Consider the following 23,567-nt stretch of genomic DNA (forward strand, 5'->3'; position numbering starts at 1 on the left):
GCACAAAATGCATGACAGCTGAACCTCTTCCAGCCTCTAAAAATTACATGCCGAGCCATAAATACGTTTAAAGGGGGTCACAGCATTAAAACATTTGCGAACCCCTGCTCTGTGTGACTTTCACAACAGTTGCAGACACACATGTTCGCAGCCAAAAGTGTGTGCAGCACTGTTGGCTGCTGGCATGCTGACCCAGCAATCCATATGGGGCTGATTAGAGATGGCAGTATTTAACTGTGTACATGGAAGAGAGGCAGAGAGATCAAACCAAAGAGCAGAGGAAAGATAAGAAATTAGAAAAGTTAAGAGCGCACGTCTGTGTGTGTAGCATGTTTAGATATCTTTGTGAGGACCAAAAATTGGAATTCTACTATCCTTGTGGGGACCAACAGTTTAAGGGTTTAAGGGTTAGGGTTAAGCGTTCACTTTTGATGGTTAGGAGCAGCAGCTAGGGAAAGCATTATGTCAAAACATGAAAACAAGTTTGTGTGTGTGTGTGTGTGTGTGTGTGTGTGTGTGTGTGTGTGTGTGTGTGTGTGTGTGTGTGTGTGTGTGTGTGTGTGTGTTTCCCCACATAACGGTTACTCTTTCCTTATTATTTTTCTTGGTAATGGAAATCATCAGACACAGATTGTTCCTGACACACACACACACACACACACACACACACACACACACACACACACACACACACACACACACACACACACACACCACATCATCGTGCAAGGAGTTTTGCATTTAAAGTATCACTAATGGACACTGTGTGTGTGCGCCTATGTGTTGCATACATGAGACTGAACCTCTAGATGCCTTTGCAGTTGCAGCCAGACGCCTGTATTACTCACACTCTATTCGTATTGTCCTTCAGAGCTCCTCCCTGCTTTCGCCCCGCTCCCAAAACCCCTTCTTCTCTTCTTCTCTCCCCCCTCGTCTTTGTGCTTCTAATTATCACATTTGTTATGAGCCGGTCTGGACAGCAGGAGAGCAAGAGCAGGGAGAGGTTGATTAGGAAGGGGAGGAGATGGCTGTGACTGTGAGCACTGAATGAAAAGGAGCTGGAGAAATAGATTACGTCGAGCTTGTCTTTATTTGGTCCTCCTTGTGTGTTCAATGCTTGAAGTTTTCCCTGTGTTTCCCTGTGTACACTGTCACCTGCACTTAATCTGAGGTGACAACTGCACTGAGTGATGCTGAATTGTCGTGCAGCCAACAGAAGACAGCAGATGAGAAGGATGAAGAAGAAAAGAGGAGAACAGTGAGGTCAGAGAGGCAAAGAAAGGAACTGAGGGAGGCTGAGGTGTTCATGAAGAAGGTTTTGTGAAATACAGCTAACATATGTGGACTGGAGAAAAATGGGAAGCTGAGAAGACAAACAAGAGCTGGTTCCCATACTTTTATTGCTTTTCACCTTATTTTATGTGTTTTGTTTTCCTGAAAACCCCAAAAAAGTTCAATAAAAGTCCAGCCCTGCTTTTATCGTATCAGCCCTCCTTCTTCTTGCATCCTACGACTCTGCCCCTCCACCCTCGCTCTGCCTCTCACTCCGCACTCATTCTTTTATTCTCCCGCTGCCTTTCCTCTTTGACCCGAGTCAACGATTGTTGTCCACTTTTGCTTTTTCCTCAGCCACGATTGTGTGTCAGTAGTGTCTCCAGAAGGCAATGTTCTCATCTGTTTAAGTTTGTCTGTGCATTTGTGCACATATGGATGCATGCACGACTGGACAGTATGTGTGCATGCGATGATGTCATAGATGAAGAATTGCTATAGTTAAATACTTGGCGCAGGTCACCCTCTGGTCACTGTTGCTGTACGTGACCACAGTGTGTCCCCAAAGACTCTACAATTAACTGACACAGTGTCAGATTTATGCTTTATTGTTCTCTCGATTGCTTTGAATAGCAGTAGATCTGCATATCAGTGAGTTTGAGGCAGAAAACTGGAAAATGGCATTAAGCTCTGTGATTTCTTCACTGATCCTCTGACTTTGCCAAAGACGTGTGAGAAAATAAATGCTCAATATAAGGTTTAAAAAGCTTTTATTCACCTGCCTTTGCAAAAACATGATGGGGAAGAAAGCTACGAGAGATAGCTATACATGAAATGGAAAGGTGTGATGAAATTTTACGAGGTGCAGTGCATAGAGATGGAGTCATCTGTGATACTTTCGGTGTTGCTGTACAAGAAAACCAAGTGAAGAATTGTCATTTCTTGTCAAATTCCAAGCAAGTCATCACTTCTTTTATTTTTGATTAACTTTTCTGCAAATCAATGAGCCTATTGTTTCATTCGCACTTCTATTCATTCATATCAGTGTAGTGTGGCTTTGTACAAGCAGATGTATACAAAATAAGCTCAATAAGAACTCCATAACTTTTTAAAGTATGCAAGAAATATTTTCTCTTGATAATAACACCTCCATCCTGCTTATTTCGCTATTTGAGTCTAATGCTTACACTTTAGAGGTGCTAAAAGTTCAGTGTTTTTCATCATGTTTTACTGTAAATGGCTCAGCAGCACAAAGTTTTTGCTGGCGTAGTACCTGACCTCCACATTTGATACTATACGTGACTGTCATTTTAGCTTGATAGCTTGACATACTGGGTGAGTGTACTGGGTTCTGTGTTGGAGTGGTTCTGTGGCTTATAAATTAACCTCCTCGTCTGCATCTCTTGCCTGCTGTGTGGCACAAGGTTCTGTTTCTGGCACTTTACAGTTTCTTGTATATCCACTCCCTCTTTAGCTCATTTTAAGCTTTTTAAAGGGCTTTTATTATCACTGCTACACAGATTATGTTCAGTTATATACCTCTTTTAAGCCCAAAGATGTTTTAAAATGACAAATTCTGCATAGTTTATAATAGACTCTATTAAAAGATGGGTGGCTGACAGTGTTCTCAAACTTAATAATGAGAGGTTACAAACAGAAGTCCTTGTTTGTGTCCTCCAACATATGGAAACACCAGGTTTCCTCGCGACTTTTCCTAAATCTTCTATCAGGAACCGTTTTTAAAAATAGCAGCAGGGCCCTGGGGTCATTTGTTCAGGCCCTGCTTGCTGTGCAGCATAACTAGGAGCGTTTGCAGTGGTCCCCAGATTCTGGAGCTCTTCCCTACTGAGCCTGAGATCTGTGGACTCAGTGGTTTAAAAAGCAGCTAAACGCTCGTCTTTGTCACCTTGTTTTTCAGAAACGTTCTGTCTGTATGTTTTTAGTATCTTGTTGTGATTCACATTGTAATTTTTATCCTGAAAGGTGCTATATAAGTAAAGTTTTATTCTATGTCATTCTTTTAAAAGGGGTCAGGTGGTCTCCAGGTCAGAGTTCAATTTTTTATTTTTATTTATTTTTTTATTTTTTGCACAGAGCCCAAAACAAGAGGGGACATTCAACTGAACAATAAAAAAATAAATGAAGACAAAAAAAATCCCAAAGTTGTTTATTCACAATCTGATCTGTACTGTCCCAACGTATCATATTACCTGTTATCTTACTTATATTTGTGGGATTCTTTGATCCAAAAAGGTTGTTGCACTTTAAAAACTCTTCAAGACTAATTTGCAAACAAATGTTGGAAGTTTAGGACGATCATCTCACAGAGACCGCTGCAACAATCTAGTCTCACCAACAGCAAGCGAAAATGAGCCAAAACGAAATTCTAGCAAAGAGTAAAATGCATGTGTGTTGGAAGATTTGTTTGTATGATGTATCATGTGCCTGCCGTTATAATGACCATGACAAAGTAGACATAGCATGGGAAAAACCAAGCAGAGTTGCAGATGACTTTTTAAGTATTGTCATTCTGCAGTTTACCATCAAACTTTATATTCTAACCAAGTTTATTAGGCTCATACGATGTGACTTGCAATAAAATACATGACCGATGAAATCTCACAGGATGTAGCTGTAGGTGCCTAAAAAGACTCTAAACAACTAAAAGTCTTTCTCTTTTAGAATAAAAGATGAAGGAACCATATATATTTTTAAATGAATTTAAGCCTGAAGGCTGTTTGTACTGTTATGCTCAGGCTTTGCTTGGATCCTGGGATTTTGGTGAGTAGCCTAATGAGCAACTCTCCTGCCATCTGGTGGTGGCAAACTGACGGTGCTGTGTCTAAGTCTTCAAACTCTTTATAACCTTTTGGCTCCACACGTAGAAGATGTCTGGGCATGTGAGCCTACTGTAACTAATCAAACTATTGTTATTAGTGTTTACAGGAGTTTAGTGCCCTCGGCTTTGCGTGACTGCAGGCCTGCTCATGCGCCTGCAGGGACAGGTGGAGTCCCAACCCCCACAAGTCATCCTGATAATTTTGTTTGTGTTTTTGTCTCTCTGAGAACCAGTTTTAATGTGATACAGAGTGGCAGCAGTTCACCCAGGCCTTAATTTGTTGAAGAGCTTCTTAAGAAGGCTATGTCAAAGCTGCGAGTTAGCTCTTATGCTGTTAATGTTCATTTAACACCACAAAGTGCAAAATGAGAATAATAAAAGGTCAGCTCCAATCACCACAAAGCCGGTAGACAGATTTGAGCTGAATCCGAGCTACTTGGCATTTCTGGCTCTATTATGGGAAAAGTGTTGTTTGCCAATGCTGGCACAAAAATATTGAGCTGAGCCAGGCTTTGGTTGTGACAGGTTTTATGTGGGCCATGTGCCACAATATACCTGACAGTTGGCTCATGCAGCGGGGCCTGTGGTTGACTTGAGACAGGCTTTCAGCCCACTCAACCTTCATCAGCCTGAGTTAACACTGTCAGTGAACTGGCTTAGTAGAAAACTGTAAATATGGTGCACACGTGGGCACAGCATTTGTTGCTGAATGGGCAATTTGGGGAAATTCTAATGCAAACTCAGGAAAATGGTGACCCCTCAACAGCAACAATGACTCGTATATCACAAAGTATCTTATTTCAGTAAGTTTCTATTTCATATTTATTCTGCATAGTTTAGTTCAGAGTGGAGATACATGCTTGCAATATTTAATATTGGTGTTGCTGTATATTGTATCATTTTGGAACACCCACCCTGTTGTAAATATGTTTAATGACAGAGCTGAAAAGGTGCATCTTAAATTAAATACACAAGGTCTCATATGAGGGTGGATAACAAGTCAAATAAAAATGAAGAAAAGGAAACGGTCTACTTTTGTATCACTGACTCAAGGACTGTAGTGTCTTTATTCTTTTCCCATCTTTAAACCTTTCCCTTGCAAACACCCATGTCAGTATAAGTGCAGTAAAAATGCAGCAGTGCCTCTTTGTAATGGAAACTTTTAACATTCTTCTCATCTCTGTGCCAAGCTGACCTGGCTGAATGGGAGGCTCCATAGTGTCTCATTTTGATTCCCTGTAATCTTTTAATGCAACATGTAATCGACTTATTACAGCTGGCTTGTAAGGCCCTAACACATAAATGACAGCTACTGCCTGCCTGATGAACATCACTTAGTAACAAAAAAAAGAAAACACGCAACCGGAAAAAACAGAGGTCTAGTGCACAGACGTAATGTGATGGACCGAGCAGTGAAGGAAACTTAGGCACAGGTTAAAGTCCAAAAAATGATTTTTTATTTAACCCAAAAAACATAATTGGTTAACTCATGCAAAAAGAATCAAAATCTTGGGCCCATAAAAGAGGTCAAACTAACAAAACTCTACTCAAAGTTGACAACACAACTGATAACTCAAACAAGCTGACCTAACTTAACGAGACAAAGGGGAAACTTAAATAGTGGCTGATCAGCCCACAAAAACAGGAAAAGGGGTAAAACACACAAAACCTAACTAAACCAAACATAATGAACTCCAATTCCCCCCCCCCCCCCCCCCATGGTCCCGAGTTATGGCGTGAACCAATTTGTAGCCTTCCTTTAAACCTCGCTCCGCCCCTTTTCCACCTCTTGGCTCCTTAATCAAGGGACTGGAACAGCTGCAACTAAGGTAACTCAGAAAACAAAAGATTAATCATACATAACAGTGTAAACTAAAATGTGCGCACTTATTTTAGAATGCAGTGTTATGTGGATATGTGAATGAATTCTAAACCAAAACCAGTTATTTATTGTTCTGTAAATAAATTCCTATATTTAAAGAAAGAAATGTGAATGCAATATTACTTATAAGCCTCTACACTAACATGGTGATATTACCACTGTGTGGCTGTAAGTGCAGCCATCACACGTAATGAGATGAGAGACGCCAAGGAAGGGCAGCGCTAAAGAGAAGGCCACATAAATAGCCACAACCCTCCTTTATTATCAGAGGGCAACACCAAGAACTCAAATTGCAGAGATCATAACCAAATGCACAAACACACTCGCAAAAAATAGCAGTGCCTGTGAACTGTAACAATCTCTATTGCAACCTGTGAACTTGTAAATAACGTGCCTATAAATGATTCTGTGCTTGTGGTTCTTCTTGTTCTCTTTTTGAGAACCCCTCAACCCATTTGTGTGTAAAATCAATTTATTTTAGATTTCTGTGACACCTTTCTCCCTTTTCATTAACAAGCTGCGTCTAAGATACGTCACTTCACTGACTACATCCTCAAAAGTATAAAAAACCCCTGAAGAGGTAGAAAGAAGTCAGCTTGGCAAACCTATGGATCCACTTCTCATCTCAGGAGGTCGAACGTAAGAAGAAACCAGCAGAGGGTGCTAATCTGAATCAGCAGAGACCAGAGAGGCACTGTGGCAAAGATGTGTTAAGATTGTGATTGAAAGCAGCTCATATGCTGATTTTTTTTCTTAATCTCAGACTACATCTGTATTTAACCACACCTGAAAACTCTTATTTCATTTAGTTAAACTGCCATCATGTGCATGTTAAGCTATTCAGCATAGTGATGAGCAATTTGAATTTCAAGTGCACGCGTCTTCATGGTCTGATATTTCCTGTGGTTTTTGCATCGCATGCAATAAGTGTACACACAGTGAGGTACCGATACTTTCATCACTGACAGACGACAAACCCATTTGGTTAATTTGCTGGAAGGAAGAACAAAGCAAATATTAATTTCTTGAATTTTGAAACTGAACTACTGGTGTGACGAGACTTCTTGTTATGAATGTATAATAAATATATCAGCTGCTCCAAACAAAGCTCACCCAAACAATAGTTATTATCAGTCTTCTGTGCAGCTTGAATGGGTTTGCTGTCTAATTGCTGCACTTTCACTGTAGCTTTTGTGGACTAATTAGCAGGCAAATCAGTTAAAACAAGACAAATCTAGAGACACAATCTTCACATGGTTGTCATCTACCTCATTTGTAAACATGAATCACTAACTACTGGTGGATTAAAATAAAAGACGTGGATGGATTGGGGCGATTCGTTGAGTTTGTGTCAGAGAAAGATGAAAGAAAAATTCCTGCAGTTGCTTTTTGAGAATTTTTATTAAATTTACTCTTCATGGGCTCATAATTTAGCACCAATAATTTTATTTTTGAGTCAGTCTCAAGAGACCACTGTTGTTATTCAAACCCTGCACACCATGTCTGCCATGTCCACAATCAAATTATTCAAATCAAACTCATAGACAGACTCACCTGAGCAGTACATGCATAAAAAAGTAGCAACATTTGTTACAAAAATCCATCTTTAAATAACTGAATACTTGACTTTTTTGGTTTGTTTTAATATTGCTTTGAAGTCAGAAACTCCAAATCAAATTTCATGACTGAAATGTGAACTGAATTGAAAAGCCTTCAGATAAAAAAACAAAAACAAATCCATAACATTTAATTAATCAATTTTAAAAAAGCTTATAAGGAATAACATAGTAAACAACAACCAGAGCCATGTCGTTTTTAAGCTGGGAGCATGGCTTATCCTGGGGTCCTGGCAGGCTTTGGCATTGTTATCAGGCTTCAGGTTCGTGGGGTTTCCCTCAAAATGGACCGGCACACACTCGTTGTCCAACACTTCACAGGCCAGGATCAGGTGTTTGGTGTCCTTTTGGACACTTTTGATACCACAGGTGTCCTTAACACTTCTCACTGTGACAAAGGTGAAAGGCTGCTGGCTGATGCACAGGTTATCCTTGTACGTCTTTCCTCCATTCTTTGAGCAGACGGCCTTCACCCTCTTCAGTTCCTTTGGATCAAGGAAGGACTGTGTGGGTCTGCTACAGTCCCCGATATTCTTAATGTAACTAAACCACTCATTTTGATCAAGGGTCGTAGGAGTTCCATTGCGAACGTGGCGATCCATGAAGGTTTTGAAGCCTTTTTTCCAAGTGGAGAGCTGGCAGGGAGCATCGCTTATGGCAACAGTTTGATGTCCCAGAAAAAGACAGACGGCAAGCGAGAGGTAAGTCCTGGGAGCAGCCATTACCCAGCGGTCCTGCAGAGAGCGAGAAGAGTTATCAAGCAGCTATAAAGAAGTCGTGAACAAACACGTTACAGCTTTTCGCTGAACAGTACATAAAAAGCAGCTGAATTAGCGACAGAGCCACAGCTGACTGTCTGTGCAGTTTTTAAAACATGAAAACGGGAGCAGAAGTAGAAAACCGCTGCTTATTTGAGACAACTTCCTACCTTTGGCAGCTGCTGGTTCTTCTGTGAGATATAGAAGTGAAAGAGCTCCAGATGTGAGACGACTGCGCTGTCTTTCAGTTCTCTGTGCCGTAGGAGTAGGAGTGGCCAGAACTTGTGCATTACATAAGGCCGACCACATGGCTATGCTTCAGAGCAGTGATTGTGGAGAGGAAGGCGATCCAGTGACTGCTATAAATACTAAAGGTCCAGTGAGCTATTTTGGCTACTCACTGTCTGAGTCTGCTGCATTGAAGGGCTGCTTTTTGTAACACGTTAGTTTAATTATGCAGATTATTATCATGTTTCAACCGATACATCACTGTCTCTGTTTTGATAGCCTAGCCTATGTTCCTGCAGACGTGACCTTTCAATTATAAATCAGCTGACATCATAGTCAGCGTAAATTATAGTTAAGATTGAAACACAGGAATACTTAAAATTGCTTGAGATGTCATCAAAAGTCAGAATATGTTACAAATGAAGAAATCATATCTCATATACAGTGGCTTGCAAAAAGTATTCTGCCCCCTTGAACGTTTCCTCATTTTGTCACATTACAGCCACAAACATGAATAAATTTGATTGTAATTCCACGTGAAAGATCAATACAAAGTGGTGTACACGTGAGAAGTGGAACGAAAATCATACATGATTCCAAACATTTTTTACAAATAAATAACTGGAAAGTGGGGTGTGCGTAATTATTCAGCCCCCTCAGTCAATACTTTGTAGAACCACCTTTGCTTCAACCACAGCTGCCAGTCTTTTGGGGTATGTCTCTACCAGCTTTACACATCTAGAGACTGAAATCCTTGCCCATTCTTCTTTGCAAAACAGCTCCAGCTGAATAATTACGCACACCCCACTTTTCAGTTATTTATTTGTAAAAAATGTTTTGGAATCATGTATGTTTTTCGTTCCACTTCTCACATGTACAACACTTTGTGTTGGTCTTTCACGTGGAATTCCATTAAAATTGATTCATGTTTGTGGCTGTAATGTGACAAAATTTGGAAAAGTTCAAGGGGGCCGAATACTTTTGCAAGCCATTGTATATGTGATTGAAATAAATCATTTATATTTTTATATTAAATCCATGAAATTTAACATCAAATAAAGAAAAGGGGTTAATGAGATCAGAAGATGTTTGAATGGCTTCGCTTCCGTAAGTGAAGTGTAACCAAACTTCCTCATTGTCTTTTCTCGCTTTCATCTGAGTTGTGATCTAATCTTCAGGCCTCCAGAGCACAAAACAACTGTGACATTAAACACACGTTTATGTTCATTCAAATCTGATTAATACACATAAAGCTAAGAAGGTCTTTTCAGCTGATTTTGCTGTGGTTCCACAAAGAGAGCAGGCCATAGTGAAAACATGGGGACCATAATCTCCTCTAATTTACTGGTACTACCAGTATCAGTACTGGTATCAGTCATGACTCTTAAACAAATCATAGGTGTCATATGTTGTCACTGCAGTCTTCAGGAATGATCTATGTCATGTGCAGCTGGTCACGTGTACGGTATGCTTTCATAATAAAGCTCCGTTGGATTGCACCCTCATCATGATCTCGTCAGCACGTTTGAGTTTAACACACAAGGCCCAGGAAGCAGGTTTGTGTCTCCAGCAGGAATCAACCCAGTGTCCTTCTGCTTACTAAGCAACCATGTTAACCACTACAATCCAGAGACACCTCCAGCTTTAAGTGTTTTACTGGTGTAGTATTTTGCATCATGAACACACACGTTACTCTTTTTGCTGATATGTTACTTCATTTAAGAAAAATGCCTAAATAAGTTTGTTACATTTCGGTATCAAATATCAAAAGTGCCTCTTCAGTCTTTTTATTTTTTCTCTGCAGATGTGAAAGCACCCTCCACCTCAAGTAGGAAAGGCAGAGGAAACAAAATTAGACAGCCTTGCCTCGCAGCTGTCAGGTTGTATGACATGAATATGACACGTGGCTCTGCTGCATCATGAACAGTTTTGTCCTGGCCCACTGCTCCATCTCATGATTTCAGATAAAACACACAATGGCCATGATATTTTGGGTTAGGAATTCACTTTTTATGGTTAGGGTTAAGGTGAATGAATAGGGAAAACTTTATGTCAAGCAGCATCCTCAAACTTCCACAGCTCTCAACACTTCTTACTTGATCACATGCAATCATGCAAAACCACTTTGTGAGCCAGATATTAACACGCGGTCATATGTAATCAAGAATCGGCAAGTTTGACATTCAGGTGTTTTAATGTGGTGTCCATGTTGACAAGTTAGCTGAAAACAAACACATAAAGAGGACGTATAGCACCCAAACCCTCGATGGAATAACTAAATGCACATAAATAAAACTGATTTACAACAAAATCTGCTGATTTCAGTTCAGAGCCAGAAATGTTCCGATATCGTGTATTTTATACAAATAAAACCTGCTTCAACTCTCGTGTGCATTGTTATCAAATTTTCTTCAATTCTTAGGTTTTAGTGAAAAATAAAATAATTTTAATTAGGATTATTAATGTGCCAAGTGACGTGTGCTTACAGTTCAAAGAACAAAGTGAACAGATAAAATACCGCCCCACTGTGATAAAAACAACAGAATGTTTATCCCCCAAAGTATTTACATGAGTCGGTCATATATTCCAGCCATGCATGAGCCATACCTGAAAAACCCCCAGCAAAACTGCATATTTACACCAACTGCTCCCTGTGCAAACTGAGGAAATGTCATACGCCAGACAGAAATGGTCCGGGCAGCAGGTGGCTTCTCCTGTGTCCAAGTCCCTTCGCTTTTTTCATAAGCTGCTCCTTCTTCTTTTAGCGTTTTGTAAATGATAAAGTAAAAACATGTTGCTTCCTCTCCCCTGAGGAGATGTGGATCAGCAATAAACTCACTGATGAGAGGGACAGTGTTTGATGTTGCTGTGAGCTAGGGCACACTCTGAGGTGACAGCAAGGACTCTTCTTTCTTTTCTGCTTCTGAAGTCGAGTTCATAGCCATGTCTTGTTTTTCCTCTTTTTCCTTCTCTGAATCCTTTGTCCTGAAACGTCAAAGCGAAGAGTTATCCCCACCGATTAATCGCACATACTTCAAAACTTCTCAGACAGTTTTTTTTTTTTTAAATGTCAGTGTAGTTTATCCAGAAGAGGTCGCTCCTTGTCCAAAAATACAGCTCAGCCCCGGTAAGGCTCCATTATATGATTAAAAAACAAAAAAAGAAAACTAAAAATGATCAAACACGGGTGTTTTAGGAACCTATGAGGGCAGGGGATAAATTAGTAGAGTCAAGAGAAAATAAACTAGCAGAGGGGGACATGTAACAAAGGATGCCCACTGGATTTACTGTGTCATTGTCATGTTTCAGTACAGCAAGAGTACATTTTTTTCATCACATATTTTGGATATACTAATGACATTTTGCTTTAAATGTATATAAATATCCTTCTATCCTTATCCATTTTTTCCACTTGAGTTCAGGGTCACAGGAAGGAGCTGGAGCCTATTGCAGCTGTCATAGGGAAAGAGGTGGAGTAAACAAGCCCCCATTCATATAAATGTCCTGGCAGTTCATTCAGATGTCGTAACAGAAGCTTTAAGAATCTGTGGATATATATCCTGTCTTTCAGGTTGGTCATGTCATATCAACTGCCATGTAATACTATAAAACGCATTCATAGAGTTGAAAAGTTATGGTATAAAAATGTATTGTCTTTTTTTTTTCATTTCCTTCCAGCTTTACTCTGTTTGGGAAACATTAAACATGTGATCTAATGCAATCCAACACAGAAGCTGTGTCAGGTTACTGAAGCAGGTTGCTGGGGCTGACAAAATACTATTAACACCTTTCAGTAAAATGCATTTCAGTTCAGTTCAGGTTTATTTATAAAGTATCAGATCACAACAGTAGTTGCCTCATGGCGATTTATATCGTAAGGTAAGGAGCCTACCATAATGCAGAGAAAAATCTGGTCCAGCCTAGAAAAACATGCACAGTCGGCCCCCTTATAGCTTCTGTGCAGAAATGTCAGTGCATTTAGAAGAAATCAGAGGTTGTGTCCCCAGAAAGCCTTGATGTGCCATTCAGACTCTAGTGGATCCTTGTGTTCTCACGTTGTTACACTGGTTTAAAACACAAGAGTATTTAAAAATGGAAAGCTATCAGCTATTCGCAAGAGCAGCGAATGATGAAAAGTTTCCTGTTGCCACTTTAAATCAACTAAACTTTAGCCAGTAGAGACAGATATTATTATTCCTTCCCATGTAAATTTACAGTTTAAGAGACAGTCCAACACAGTCACGTATGTATCCAGTGAGCACTGAGTACATTAGAAGACAGAGGACAGAACTCTAACACCTAAAACTTTAGGATTAAGGACTACTCTTCTTACTAATGACAGATGTTTAAGAAATTCTAACTGTACTCTGGAGGCTTTCTTGGAAGTTAAAATGTCTCACAGTCTTTAGTAGGTACTCTAAGAATGTCTAACTCATGAGGATAAGTTATTGTGAATAGGTGGTTAAAAAAAAGAATAAACTACGTCTGAGAGGTTGAAATGAAAGTTTTGAGGTCAGGGGTCATAATTTTGAACAGTGACCTTGGCATGGGAGCAGGCCGGTTATTGTGCAGGACATCCCAGCTAGAGGTAGAGCTGTCACAAGATCAAAAGATGGAATCACATGACAGGAACAGAAGAACAAAACAGAGAGTTAACATTTCAAAGAGGCTGTATGCAAGTGTTTTCTTCCCACTGTGCTCTCGTTAGTCTGAGGGACCGGAGATGAGATTTTAATGTAAAGTTTAAAGCAGATTAACAAAATGAAAGCTGATGGTTTCCCAAACTCCTCGAGGGATCTAATAATCCATTTTGAGAAGCGCTGAAGAAAGCAGTGAAGATGTTAGCTCTTTCCCCCATGAAGACAACATTTGACGACTTCCGCTGTACCATCGTTGATGAGGTTTGACACCTGAGTGCATATTATTTATATACACCCCCCCCCCCACCACCACCACCACCACCACCACCACCGACACAAACACCCAGTCATTCTGGAAGAAAGCCCTCAAATATGACAGAAACTGTTCAGCACAAAAAAGAGAGACAGTGTTTACACATAGTAGGCATCCAAGGGGAAAAGAGTTAAATCGCTCGGGCATGGGAAGAGCTCATACTTTCATTAATCAGTGGTAATCATGAGAGAAGGCAGCGAATTATGAAATAGGCATGTTATTGCAGCAGAGGTCAAAGGATCGGATTATTCCCAGCACTGATCTTAGTGCTAATTTTATCTTTTCATTTCTTTCTTTACATTTCTATTACAGCCCAACCAACACTGGTAATGGTAAAAATGATCATATTTAAGTTAAAACCATCTGATATTGTAACTAAATCAAAATATATCCACAGTTTTGTCCATGCCAGTGTATTCGTTGGACTCTAATTTATGTCTGCTTGTCAGCATACTGTAATTAATGATTTATATGTAGATTACTATGAGATCACCATTGTTTTCATTCACAGGGATCGAAAACAGAATGAATATGTCTATAAGCCGATCCAAGATCTGCGCTGAGGACGCCCGACACAGTCAGTGCTAGCCAAAAGCTCTGTCAGTATTCAGGTCAGGTAAAGCACCTGTTTACCACGACTGCTTCAAATTGGAGGAGTTTAAAAAATCTGCCAAGAGAAAGGAGTTGGAGTGAGGCGATCCCCCCCAAAGTTTCTACAGGTAAACAGTAAAGTGAAACCAAAAAGAAAAACAGAAAGACCACAATGTGCTTTTGAAAGAGTGGAAAGAAAAAACAGCAACGAGACTATGGAAATCACGAAGCAATGCAGTAAAAACCTTTTACCGTATTGTCTTCACGATGAAGCGAACGATAACCGCCAGGCCTACACAGCCACACATCACTCCTATCACTATGGCTGTTACTTCTCCTGCAGGGATGACCACAGAGACAAACAGGAAAGCAATAAAAAGTGAACAGAAATACAGAAATAAAGCAATTCAGCGAATTAAAAAAGCAATTCTACAAAAAGTGACAGCAAAGATATGCATGGAAATAACTGCTAGTCTTACCAGACGAGAGCTCCTTCCCCGATTCTACAAAATACAGAATAAATAATCATTTTGTTATTTTTCGTCTCACACGGAGCAACCAATCGGTTTATCTTGACAGTATCTGCTGTTCAACTCGTAGTGTTGTGAAATGTTATGTCCACTCAGTCTTGCTGCCTTTTCAAGAGTGCTGATATCACAGGCTTTCCAGTTCAGCCACTCATTACAATGAGCATTTTACACAAATTCTTTCTCCTTTGTTTTTGTCTGCCACTCTGTCTCTCTCTTTCACTTCTCTCTCTGTCTCTTTTTCCTCTTCCCTCTTCTCTTGCGATTACAATGGAGACAGTGTTCAGTTTCTAAAAAATCCTTTTCTCCAATAAGCTTGCAAAGAAACACTTTTTCCTTTTCCATCACTTCCCCTTATTCTCTCTCTTTTTCTCTTTAATCATGCCATCCTAAGGTTATTGTCTCTCAAACAAAATCACCGGCAATCATTAGTATTCCCACATTTCTCCTCACTTTTCACGCTTTAAATACATTGTACTAATTGCTTGCTTTGCTCTACATGGTCACCCACTGACTTTATTGTACTCATTGTTCTTTGTATCACGAGCAGCAGATTGGCATTACAATCACTCAGTGTTGAAGGGCTAAAGTGGGGTAACACTTCAAAGCAGACTGGCTGCGACCTGTCCCAAATCTGCATTTCTTCAGTCTGAAAGGCTAAAAAGAATATTCTGCTAATATTCTAACCAAGTACCATTTTTCTAAGTGCTCATATGCAAATATGTGACTTCCTGTGCACCACAGCAACATGAAAGAGAGAATTTCATGTCTCTTTTAATTATCTGGTTGTAGTTACTCTGTCTGACCTGCAGAAAAGGAGGTGAAGATGACTCTGTGATTGAGTGGCTGTGTTGCACGGTAGTTGTCCTGCAGCAGCATCCTGTCTGGTTCTTCAGCTTTACTGGAGTAAAGGATTTTCTCCAACTTCAGCAGCTGGAGTGGAGAGATAAAAAGGAGAAGAAGAGCAGTTACACTGAGTTCTAGACTGCACGCGGAAAGCAAGTTTATATCCTTCTGGTAGAATAAAAGCTGTCAGTTATAGTGTAGTGCTGAAAGTTAAGTCAAAGTCACAAAAACATTCCAAGTTTACACTTTCTGTTACAAATAAAGAAAATATAACACTGCTGGAGTAGGACAGGATTTTCTGGACCATATGCAGGCAGCTCCTCGGCCAGTATTTAGTGCTGATATGTCTGCCTGGGACATGCTGGGTTGATGTTCTCATCAGAGGCAGATACAACCAATGAGCATTGCACAGCTGCAGGATGCACTCATCACATCCACAGGAAGCCATAACATGTCTAAACAGGTAAATATGTTGTTGGTAAGATAATGTTTTGTTATCTTAAAGGGATAATAAGTTCTGTGAGATATGTTTTTACATATATTTATCATGATAAAAAAAAAAAAAATAAATAATGGATTGGATTTTATATAGCGCTTTTCAAGGCACCCAAAGCGCTTTACAATGCCACTATTCATTCACACACTGGTGGAGGCAAGCTACAGTTGTAGCCACAGCTGCTCTGGGGCAGACTGACAGAAGCGAGGCTGCCATATCGCGCCATTGGCCCCTCTGGCCAACACCAGTAGGCGGTAGGGTAAAGTGTCTTGCCCAAGGACACAACGACCAGGACAGAGAGCCCGGGGATCGAACCGGTGACCTTCCGGTTACAGATACGCTTCCCAACCCCCTGAGCCACGGTCGCCCCATGAAAAAATAATACATTTCACTTTGATTTTAAAGTAAAAATAGGATTAATGTTGTACTCAATATGCTCAATCGACCTGTTTCATATTAGTGAGGAAAAACATAACTAGCTGAGCAAAAAATGAGGCATGTTTGTTCTCTTTTTGCACTGTTTAGAGATTAGAGATTTTAGATGTGCAGACCTGGGCTACTGAGATTTGAACCCTTTTATGGAAAAGGGTCCAGATAACACTCTGGTGGCACGGCGGTGTTGTCAGGGAGCCGTTGTATCGATAGTATCGCCCAAGATCCTCAGGAAGCAAAGACTGCACGTCAAAGGCTGGGATGAACGCTTTCTGGTCTGATTATGGATGAAAGGAGAAGAAGAAATGTGTAAATACCCTTTGCAGCTTTTGCTCCTAAAATGTGGAATGAGCTATAGCTGGAGGCCAGGCAGGCTCCATCTCTCGCTGTTTTTAAAAACACACCTTTTCTCCTTGGCTTTGACCCAGTGTGAGTTTCTCTCTTAAACTTTTACCCTTTGTATGCACCTGTACTATTTCTAATGTTCTTCAGCTCCTATGTATTCACTTATAGCTGATTTATTGTTTTATTTTTGTTCTCGTATTTTTTGTAAAGCCCTTTGGTTAGCTGTTTTCTTGTTTTAAAGTGCTTTAGGAATAAAGTGGAAGTGGAAGAAGACTTACCTGCGTGCCTGATGCGACTCAGATAGTTGAGGATGTTGTTAAACGCCGGGTTTGTCTCCTCACCTGTCTGGGAAAAGTCGGGCTTAAATGATCACTAAAATGCTCAAAAATATTCCAGCTAATGAGTGTAAGATTTACACCTTTTACTTTTTTATGATTATATGGATAGCTGCTGTGTGACAAAATTGTTTCATTACCACAATGAGAATTCCTAAAACAGCCAAACCGTCTTTCTGGGTCATCGCTGCAGACATGTTTGGGTAGAGCTCAGAGTTGTAGTGCACCACATGGAGCTGGAGGGAGTAGGAGGACACGCAGTATTTTTAAAAATTCACTCTGACAAGGAAGAAGGGGGCAAAGAGAGGCTTGGGTTTAAAACTGACAGACAGAAAAAGCTGGATGCAAACTCAGTCCTGAAAAGCACTGAAATGTCTCATTATGCTGTAAAAGCCCAAATGCCAAGTTCATTTTTAAAAAATGATAATTGTCCTTTTCTTAAAGGTGTATCTATATTCAGCTCACCTTCATCCTTACTCCACTCTTTTACCTTCTTTCTTCTACCTTGTTCACTCTTTCCAAATTTTATTCGGTCACCTACTCGTGTCGTTCCCTCTTTTAAATTCTGTATTTTTTTTTTAATTAACATTAAATCAACACAAATGTTTCTTGGATGTCATTTCCCCCCTTAGCTTCTCGTCAGTGGGCTGTTTCATTATCACAGTAAACCAAAATTAAATCAACAAAAAAGTGACACAAAGATTTAAATATAAAATATAAGAAGATCTTTAAATATACCGATGCAATTCCAAAAATAAATAATTGTATTTGTTAAAATAACATTTATCTTTATAGGAGGGTATATTATATATTTGTTATTAATATGTTATATTTAAACAAATATTTATATAATCTCAATCATCACTAAAAAATGAAAAACACAATCAAAAATAGTTTATCAGAGAATATAAAAAGTCTCTCATTTAATTGTGTCAATTTTTAGTTAAATGCTTACTGCATTTACTGCATGTGCCAAAGATAAATAGATACATTTTTAAAAAGAGAGTTGGGTTTTTTTCACTTTTGATAGAAAAATAACTGAATTGACTGCTAATTCTCAAAGTGTTTTTCTATCAATCTTTGTCTGTCTTTTTGACTATTACTTAATTAAAAAGTAATAGTTGTAGCACAGCCGTTTTACATAGTTTTATGCACGCGAGAGGAAGCGATGAATTTCTTTGTGACTATTTCCATCTGCAAATTCACACATTTACTGCTGTAATTGTTGATACATATTGTGTGTAGTCACATATTTGTAACCAAGAAATCTGCCTGCCGTCATGCTGCCACAGAATTTGGTGTGACATGCACATTGCTTAATTGTGTATGTCACACATGTAATGGCAGATTCCAAGAAAACCTTTTTACACAAGTGTGTCTTACATACATGTTAAATCAGCTGAAAAAAACTTTTATATTTATAAAAATATTTGTCTTTATATTTATAAATGAATGAATAAACATCTTTATACTGGTCCTTGTTGTTTATTTATTCATTTATTTATTATTATTAATTTTTATATTACAAATCTGTTTAGTCCATGCTATGTTAAGTGACGCATCATGTATTGTGGGTGAGTTTCATATTTACTTTAACTGTATGTGTGTGGTTACTGGTAGTTAACAGTCAGATGTGTTTAAATGTACCTCTGCATCTGCACTCAGTCCGTTAATGGTGTGTTCACTGCCTCCGGGACTTGGGCCGTCATTGCCCCAGTGGAGGTGCATTTGTATGGCTGTAAAGAACCACGGCAGCCCCCCGAGTCCCATCCATTCTGGCAGTTCAATCACCACTGATGGAGAAATAAACAACACTGGTGACTTGTTTCTAGGAAAGTGTATAATGAGAATCTACAATTTTAAAAGTGGATATAAAAATGGAAAGTTGCAAGTCATCTCTTATTAATCTCCTAAAGTAATTAATGAGCTATAAAAGTTTGCTGACCACATCTGACTCCAGTATAAACAGGCAGACCGTAAAACTGGAACGGGAAATGAGCTGGCTGCCAAAGTTACCTGTGTGTCCGTTATTGTACATAGTGAAGGGTTGGTTGCCGTGCTGGCTGTAGCCCAGCGGAGTCACAGGGATCAAACTGGGGTCGTATTTAGCCTGCGTGGTCATCACATCAACTGGAGACTGTGAGGTACCACCACAATCCGGGAAATACTCTGACCACTCACTCTGGCCGACTAAGCCTTTGACAGAGGAAAGACCGTTACACTGATGTCATTCAATCACACAGCTCACTGGCTCAGTGAAAAGCTTCTATTGATGTATCTCTAATTATGCAGAACAATTATTCCTCTATGTGCTCTTTAGGTTCACAGGCTCGTGGCAAAAACATGCACACATCCAAATATTTATGTGCCTTTGATAAAAGCCACCACTGCTGACAGTGCAGGACAATCCTGAACCAGTTTTGTTAAAACAGTCTAAATAACTGAAAACTGTTTGTTCAGAGAAACATTTCTATTTCTACTGTATTGAATTAACTCTACTGTCAAACACATTTTTTTTTTAAAAAAAGGCTGGAAAAAATACAAACATGCAGGGAAATGGATCTAAGCAATGAATCAAAGAAATCAGCACCGCATTAATTTTTATTAACCAGAGCAGTGGATCAACTGCTTAATCAACGTTGGTTGTCACCTGAGGGGATATATTCTAACCCAACTTTGAATGTCTGGTAATATTTATTTGTCCTAATATATTTATTTGTCACTCGTTTAACATTACGTAGTTGTTTAATTAACACAAATAATAGTAGCGCAGTGTCTTTTTTCATATTTTGCATGACCACATTAACCATGTTGGGCTCTTACTTGTCAGACTCCTCATAAATCAGTGTGGGCATGATCGCATATTGAATGAGGAATGAGTGAGGAGTTGGAAAGACTTGTTTTTAGTTTTTTGGACTCTTAGACCTTTGCTTTGTGTGTGTTTCTTAGTGTTAGTGTTGGTTCTTGTAGCATAAATAATGTTATTCTAGTGATGCTGGTGCCTCGTAAGGCTCAAATTGATCAAAACATATTAATACAAAGGTTACTGAGGGGCTACTCTGTTTATTACTTAGTAGATTTAAAATATCAACATTAAAAAACACAAAAGCAGTAATATGTGTTTTCTGATTACTAATGATATGTGTTGATGATATTTGCTACTAAACAGCTAGTTAATGCAGATATCTGTGGTCAAAGAGACACAAAACATAAATAAACAAATAAACCATGTACAATAGATGTGCAATGATAGATAAGATTATAAAATTACTTCTAATTTAACAAAGTGCATTATGATTGTTGATGAGAGTCCATTTTTTCATAAAATACAGTGCTTTTTAAAAAACATAAATACTATATTTGTACTATGAGTAAATTCCTACAGCTATGTAAAAAAACCCATTAAAATTGCTTCTTTTTTTTTTTATAAAATGTGATGCTTAATTTTGGATGGTTAACACAGATGATGGTAAATTCTGGAAAAACCATTGTTGTGGCACTGATAATTACTGACTTGATTATTGAATGACAGTGTCAGTATTTTATATAATTATAACCTGATGAGCATGAAAAACAAAGTATATAATAACCTGTACAAGATTCAGATATTTTTGCTGGCTTCCATAGGAAATTACTATGAAATGTTGGTCCCCTGCTCACATAATATCTAATATGTAATATCTGTTAATGTATAAAAGATTAAAGAGTATTAAGATTAATTATTTTTAAAGAATTTAATGGAAAGATGGACAGAGATACGCTGAGAAAGAAACTGAGGGAGAGGAGGGTAGTTGAGGCCTGGGTTCACTGAATTAAAAAGAGACTGGTCTATTCTATTGCACGATAAAAGAAACTTAGAAAAGAGGAAAGAGAAAGAGCGACATGTGAGTCAAAGAACCTGAATTTCAATTGCAAAGCGAGGAATGCTTTAGAAAACAGGCACACCACTGACACCTTTTACACACAAAAATGCAAGGTCTGTCATGTTATTTGCAGCTGTAGGTTCACTGATTCTGTGTTTAAAAGCACATTATACCTCTGCAAAACCAACACTTCCTCTGCATAGACACAGTAAATTCAGAAGGCTTTGTTTACACTCAAACACACAGAAATTGAGGAATTGAGGAGGGGACTTGACATTAATTATGTAAACGCATACCACATGTCCACTCCCACTGCTTTCTCCATGTCTCCATGTAACCCCCACCTTGCCCTCTCTAATCTGCCAAATGCCCACTGCCCCTCACTAGCTACTCTTCACAGCAAAGAACTTCAAAGTCTTGCAGCCCCCTAACTGGTTGTCATGGAGGTCTCCATGGTGACTGGAGGCGAAAATTATGACCCCCATGCACCCACCCTACCTCTCAAAGCATGCTACAACCGGCCTGAATGCAGCTAAAAACAAAGACACATTGAGAGGGTGATGAGGAGATCACCGACTTTCCCTTAATTGTCTCTAAACTCCTGTGAAGACAAATCTCTGACATCAAGTGATTCTCCACTTCACAACCTTGTGCTTAATAAAAACTGATTTTCTGCATTAGTAAACACACCGTATGTACTGCAACACAATCTTACAGTCGTCTGCCTCTATATCCAGTATAATAAGACCTAGACACACATGTATATACACTATCTGCCTCCTGGTACAGACTCTAAAGTTTGCTGTGTATTCTGCATGTACTGTATATCAGTGCTGCTCTCCTGAATACATGCAAAGGGTGCTAATCTGTGCACCCCATTCATTCCCACAATGTCTTTGTCTGCAGCATAGGCAGCCAGTGTGCCTCAACAACACAATAAACACATAGGATATTGTGCGCTGCAACAATACACTGTGCGATTTGCTTTGCTTTAGCTTCATTCCGTCCCATCTCCCTTGCTCTGTCCAACACACTCATCTTCGTGCACCTGCCTCTCTCCCAGTCAGCCTCTCTCTCAGGCTTTTTCTAGCTTTCTTCCTTTCAACCGGCCTCCACCCACCCCTTCATCATCTCTGTGTGGCTGCTGCCCTCATGCCAGTTTGCTGAACTGTAACTAATACAGAGAAGGGGAAAAACAGAGGGAGAAAGGGTGGAAGATATGGGAGGGGAAGACCTAAATCCTACCCCAGTTACAGAAGCTTTTATCAGAATTTTAACATTTTAGAGATCCAGATTTAACATGTGCAGCCAAGCAGGTGAAAACCCTGCTTAGTTGTTTCATGCAAAACTTGTGCAAGTCTTTGATGTTATCAGATTAGATTGCGTAATGGATTACACATTAAACTGTACGAAATGTCTCTATTTGTTTTCAGGTCATTACAAAATTGACTTCAGGACTTTGCTCCTTATTTTTAAAGTGCTAAAAAAACAACAAAAAACAAACAAAAAACAATTGCCCCAGATATCTAACATACTCTAACCATAAATCTAGACAATGTTGTGCTAACTATCACTCAATAAAATAATCTGTTTTTTAATGAGCTACATTGGGAACTTGAACTTACCAGAGTAAGTCCAGGTGATTTCCTCTGAAAAAAAACAAAAACAAACAAAAGAGAAAAAATTCCTGAAATTTCTGTTTTGGTTAAACCAAATTTAAAAATTCACTTTGAAAAAAGAAAAGGCAGAGGATAAAAGATAGATCAGGAAATTACTACTTTTCTTCTACTAAGGCTCAAACTGGAAAACCCAAACCATCAAATACCAGAATCAAAGCCAAAAATCTCACATGATGCCCGTTATTATGTTAATTTTCACCTTACCAGCAGCAAGGGCAGGCATCCACTGGAAAAACAGAAGTATTAGCAGCATAAAAAGACCCAAAGTGTCCATGTTATCCCGCTTTGCCCATACACAGTGAATAAGAGCAGACTGAGAGATGAGGAACGAGCAAGAGAGAGAGTGAGAAAGAGAGGAGAGAAAGTGACGGGCTCCAGCAATCCCACCTGCCACAGCTCTGTTTAACAGCCAGAGTGTTGATGTCACATGCTGAATCCACTCAGGCACACAGTGCACTGGTCTCAGCAAGAGAGAGATGAACAGAAAGTATGAAAGAAGACAAAACGAGAAAATCAGGGGCGAGACAAGGCCCGGTTTAGGGATCAGTTAGTGAGAATTCATTCAGAGTTGGAGGCGGAAAAAGACAAAAAGACAGGATGGAGGAAATTGGGTTAAAAATAAAAGAATGAAAGACCTAACTGATTAGGGAAGAGGAGAAATGGAAATATGTGAAGGAAAAAAAGATGTCTGCTGTTTTAAACATAAGTTTTTTTGGTAGGAAGAACTTCTGTGAGTTGAATTTGAGTCATTTAACCACACCTTCTGCATGCACGCTTGTGTATGAACTAGTATTTTATTCTACGTCACATACAGAGGCAATTTAGAATCAACAGTTAGCTGAACACGCAGGTCTGTGGAGTTCCTTGTTGATGCAGAAGAACTTCCTCTGGTGTCATTAGGCAAG

General features: G+C 39.3%; 2 protein-coding genes across 4 annotated transcripts; both read right to left on the reverse strand.

The window, feature by feature from the left end:
• Positions 1–7,375: 7,375 nt before the first annotated feature.
• On the reverse strand, positions 7,376–8,693 carry LOC146659152 (uncharacterized). Its single transcript, XM_085423044.1, has 2 exons — positions 8,538–8,693; positions 7,376–8,343 (listed from the first exon to the last, which is right to left on the reverse strand). The coding sequence occupies exons 1-2, from the start codon at positions 8,655–8,657 to the stop codon at positions 7,744–7,746; spliced, it is 720 nt and encodes a 239-aa protein (XP_085279170.1). The 5' UTR covers positions 8,658–8,693; the 3' UTR covers positions 7,376–7,743.
• Positions 8,694–10,381: 1,688 nt separating this feature from the next.
• Positions 10,382–23,014, reverse strand: ca14 (carbonic anhydrase 14). Of its 3 annotated transcripts, none has more exons than XM_085423045.1 (12): positions 22,867–23,014; positions 22,609–22,632; positions 19,137–19,316; positions 18,768–18,913; positions 17,261–17,356; positions 17,064–17,130; positions 16,560–16,717; positions 15,473–15,599; positions 14,619–14,642; positions 14,392–14,476; positions 13,136–13,189; positions 10,382–11,580 (listed from the first exon to the last, which is right to left on the reverse strand). In XM_085423045.1, the coding sequence occupies exons 1-12, from the start codon at positions 22,934–22,936 to the stop codon at positions 11,469–11,471; spliced, it is 1,143 nt and encodes a 380-aa protein (XP_085279171.1). In that variant the 5' UTR covers positions 22,937–23,014; the 3' UTR covers positions 10,382–11,468. The 3 variants fall into 3 exon arrangements, 2 of the variants coding, with proteins under 2 accessions (XP_085279171.1, XP_085279172.1); XR_014913776.1 differs by having other exon boundaries at positions 11,476–11,580; positions 12,488–13,189; XM_085423046.1 differs by lacking the exon at positions 13,136–13,189 and having other exon boundaries at positions 10,383–11,580; positions 22,867–23,013.
• Between the last annotated feature and the right edge of the window lie 553 nt (positions 23,015–23,567).

This window comes from Rhamphochromis longiceps, linkage group LG11 (assembly GCF_057381845.1).
Source record: "Rhamphochromis longiceps isolate RC_006_pf linkage group LG11, R_longiceps_female_GT1.1, whole genome shotgun sequence".
Taxonomy (NCBI): domain Eukaryota; kingdom Metazoa; phylum Chordata; class Actinopteri; order Cichliformes; family Cichlidae; genus Rhamphochromis; species Rhamphochromis longiceps.

Coding starts and splice junctions, on each gene's coding strand:
- LOC146659152 (XM_085423044.1), bottom strand. CDS start 8,657: ATGCACAAGTTCTGGCCACTCCTACTCCTACGGCACAGAGAACTGAAA. Junction 8,344..8,537: donor AGAACCAGCAGCTGCCAAAG/GTAGGAAGTTGT, acceptor CGCTCTCTGCAG/GACCGCTGGGTAATGGCTGC.
- ca14 (XM_085423045.1), bottom strand. CDS start 22,936: ATGGACACTTTGGGTCTTTTTATGCTGCTAATACTTCTGTTTTTCCAG. Junction 14,643..15,472: donor CTTCACCTCCTTTTCTGCAG/GTCAGACAGAGT, acceptor TGTATTTTGTAG/AATCGGGGAAGGAGCTCTCG. Junction 13,190..14,391: donor TTCATCGTGAAGACAATACG/GTAAAAGGTTTT, acceptor ATCTTGTGACAG/CTCTACCTCTAGCTGGGATG.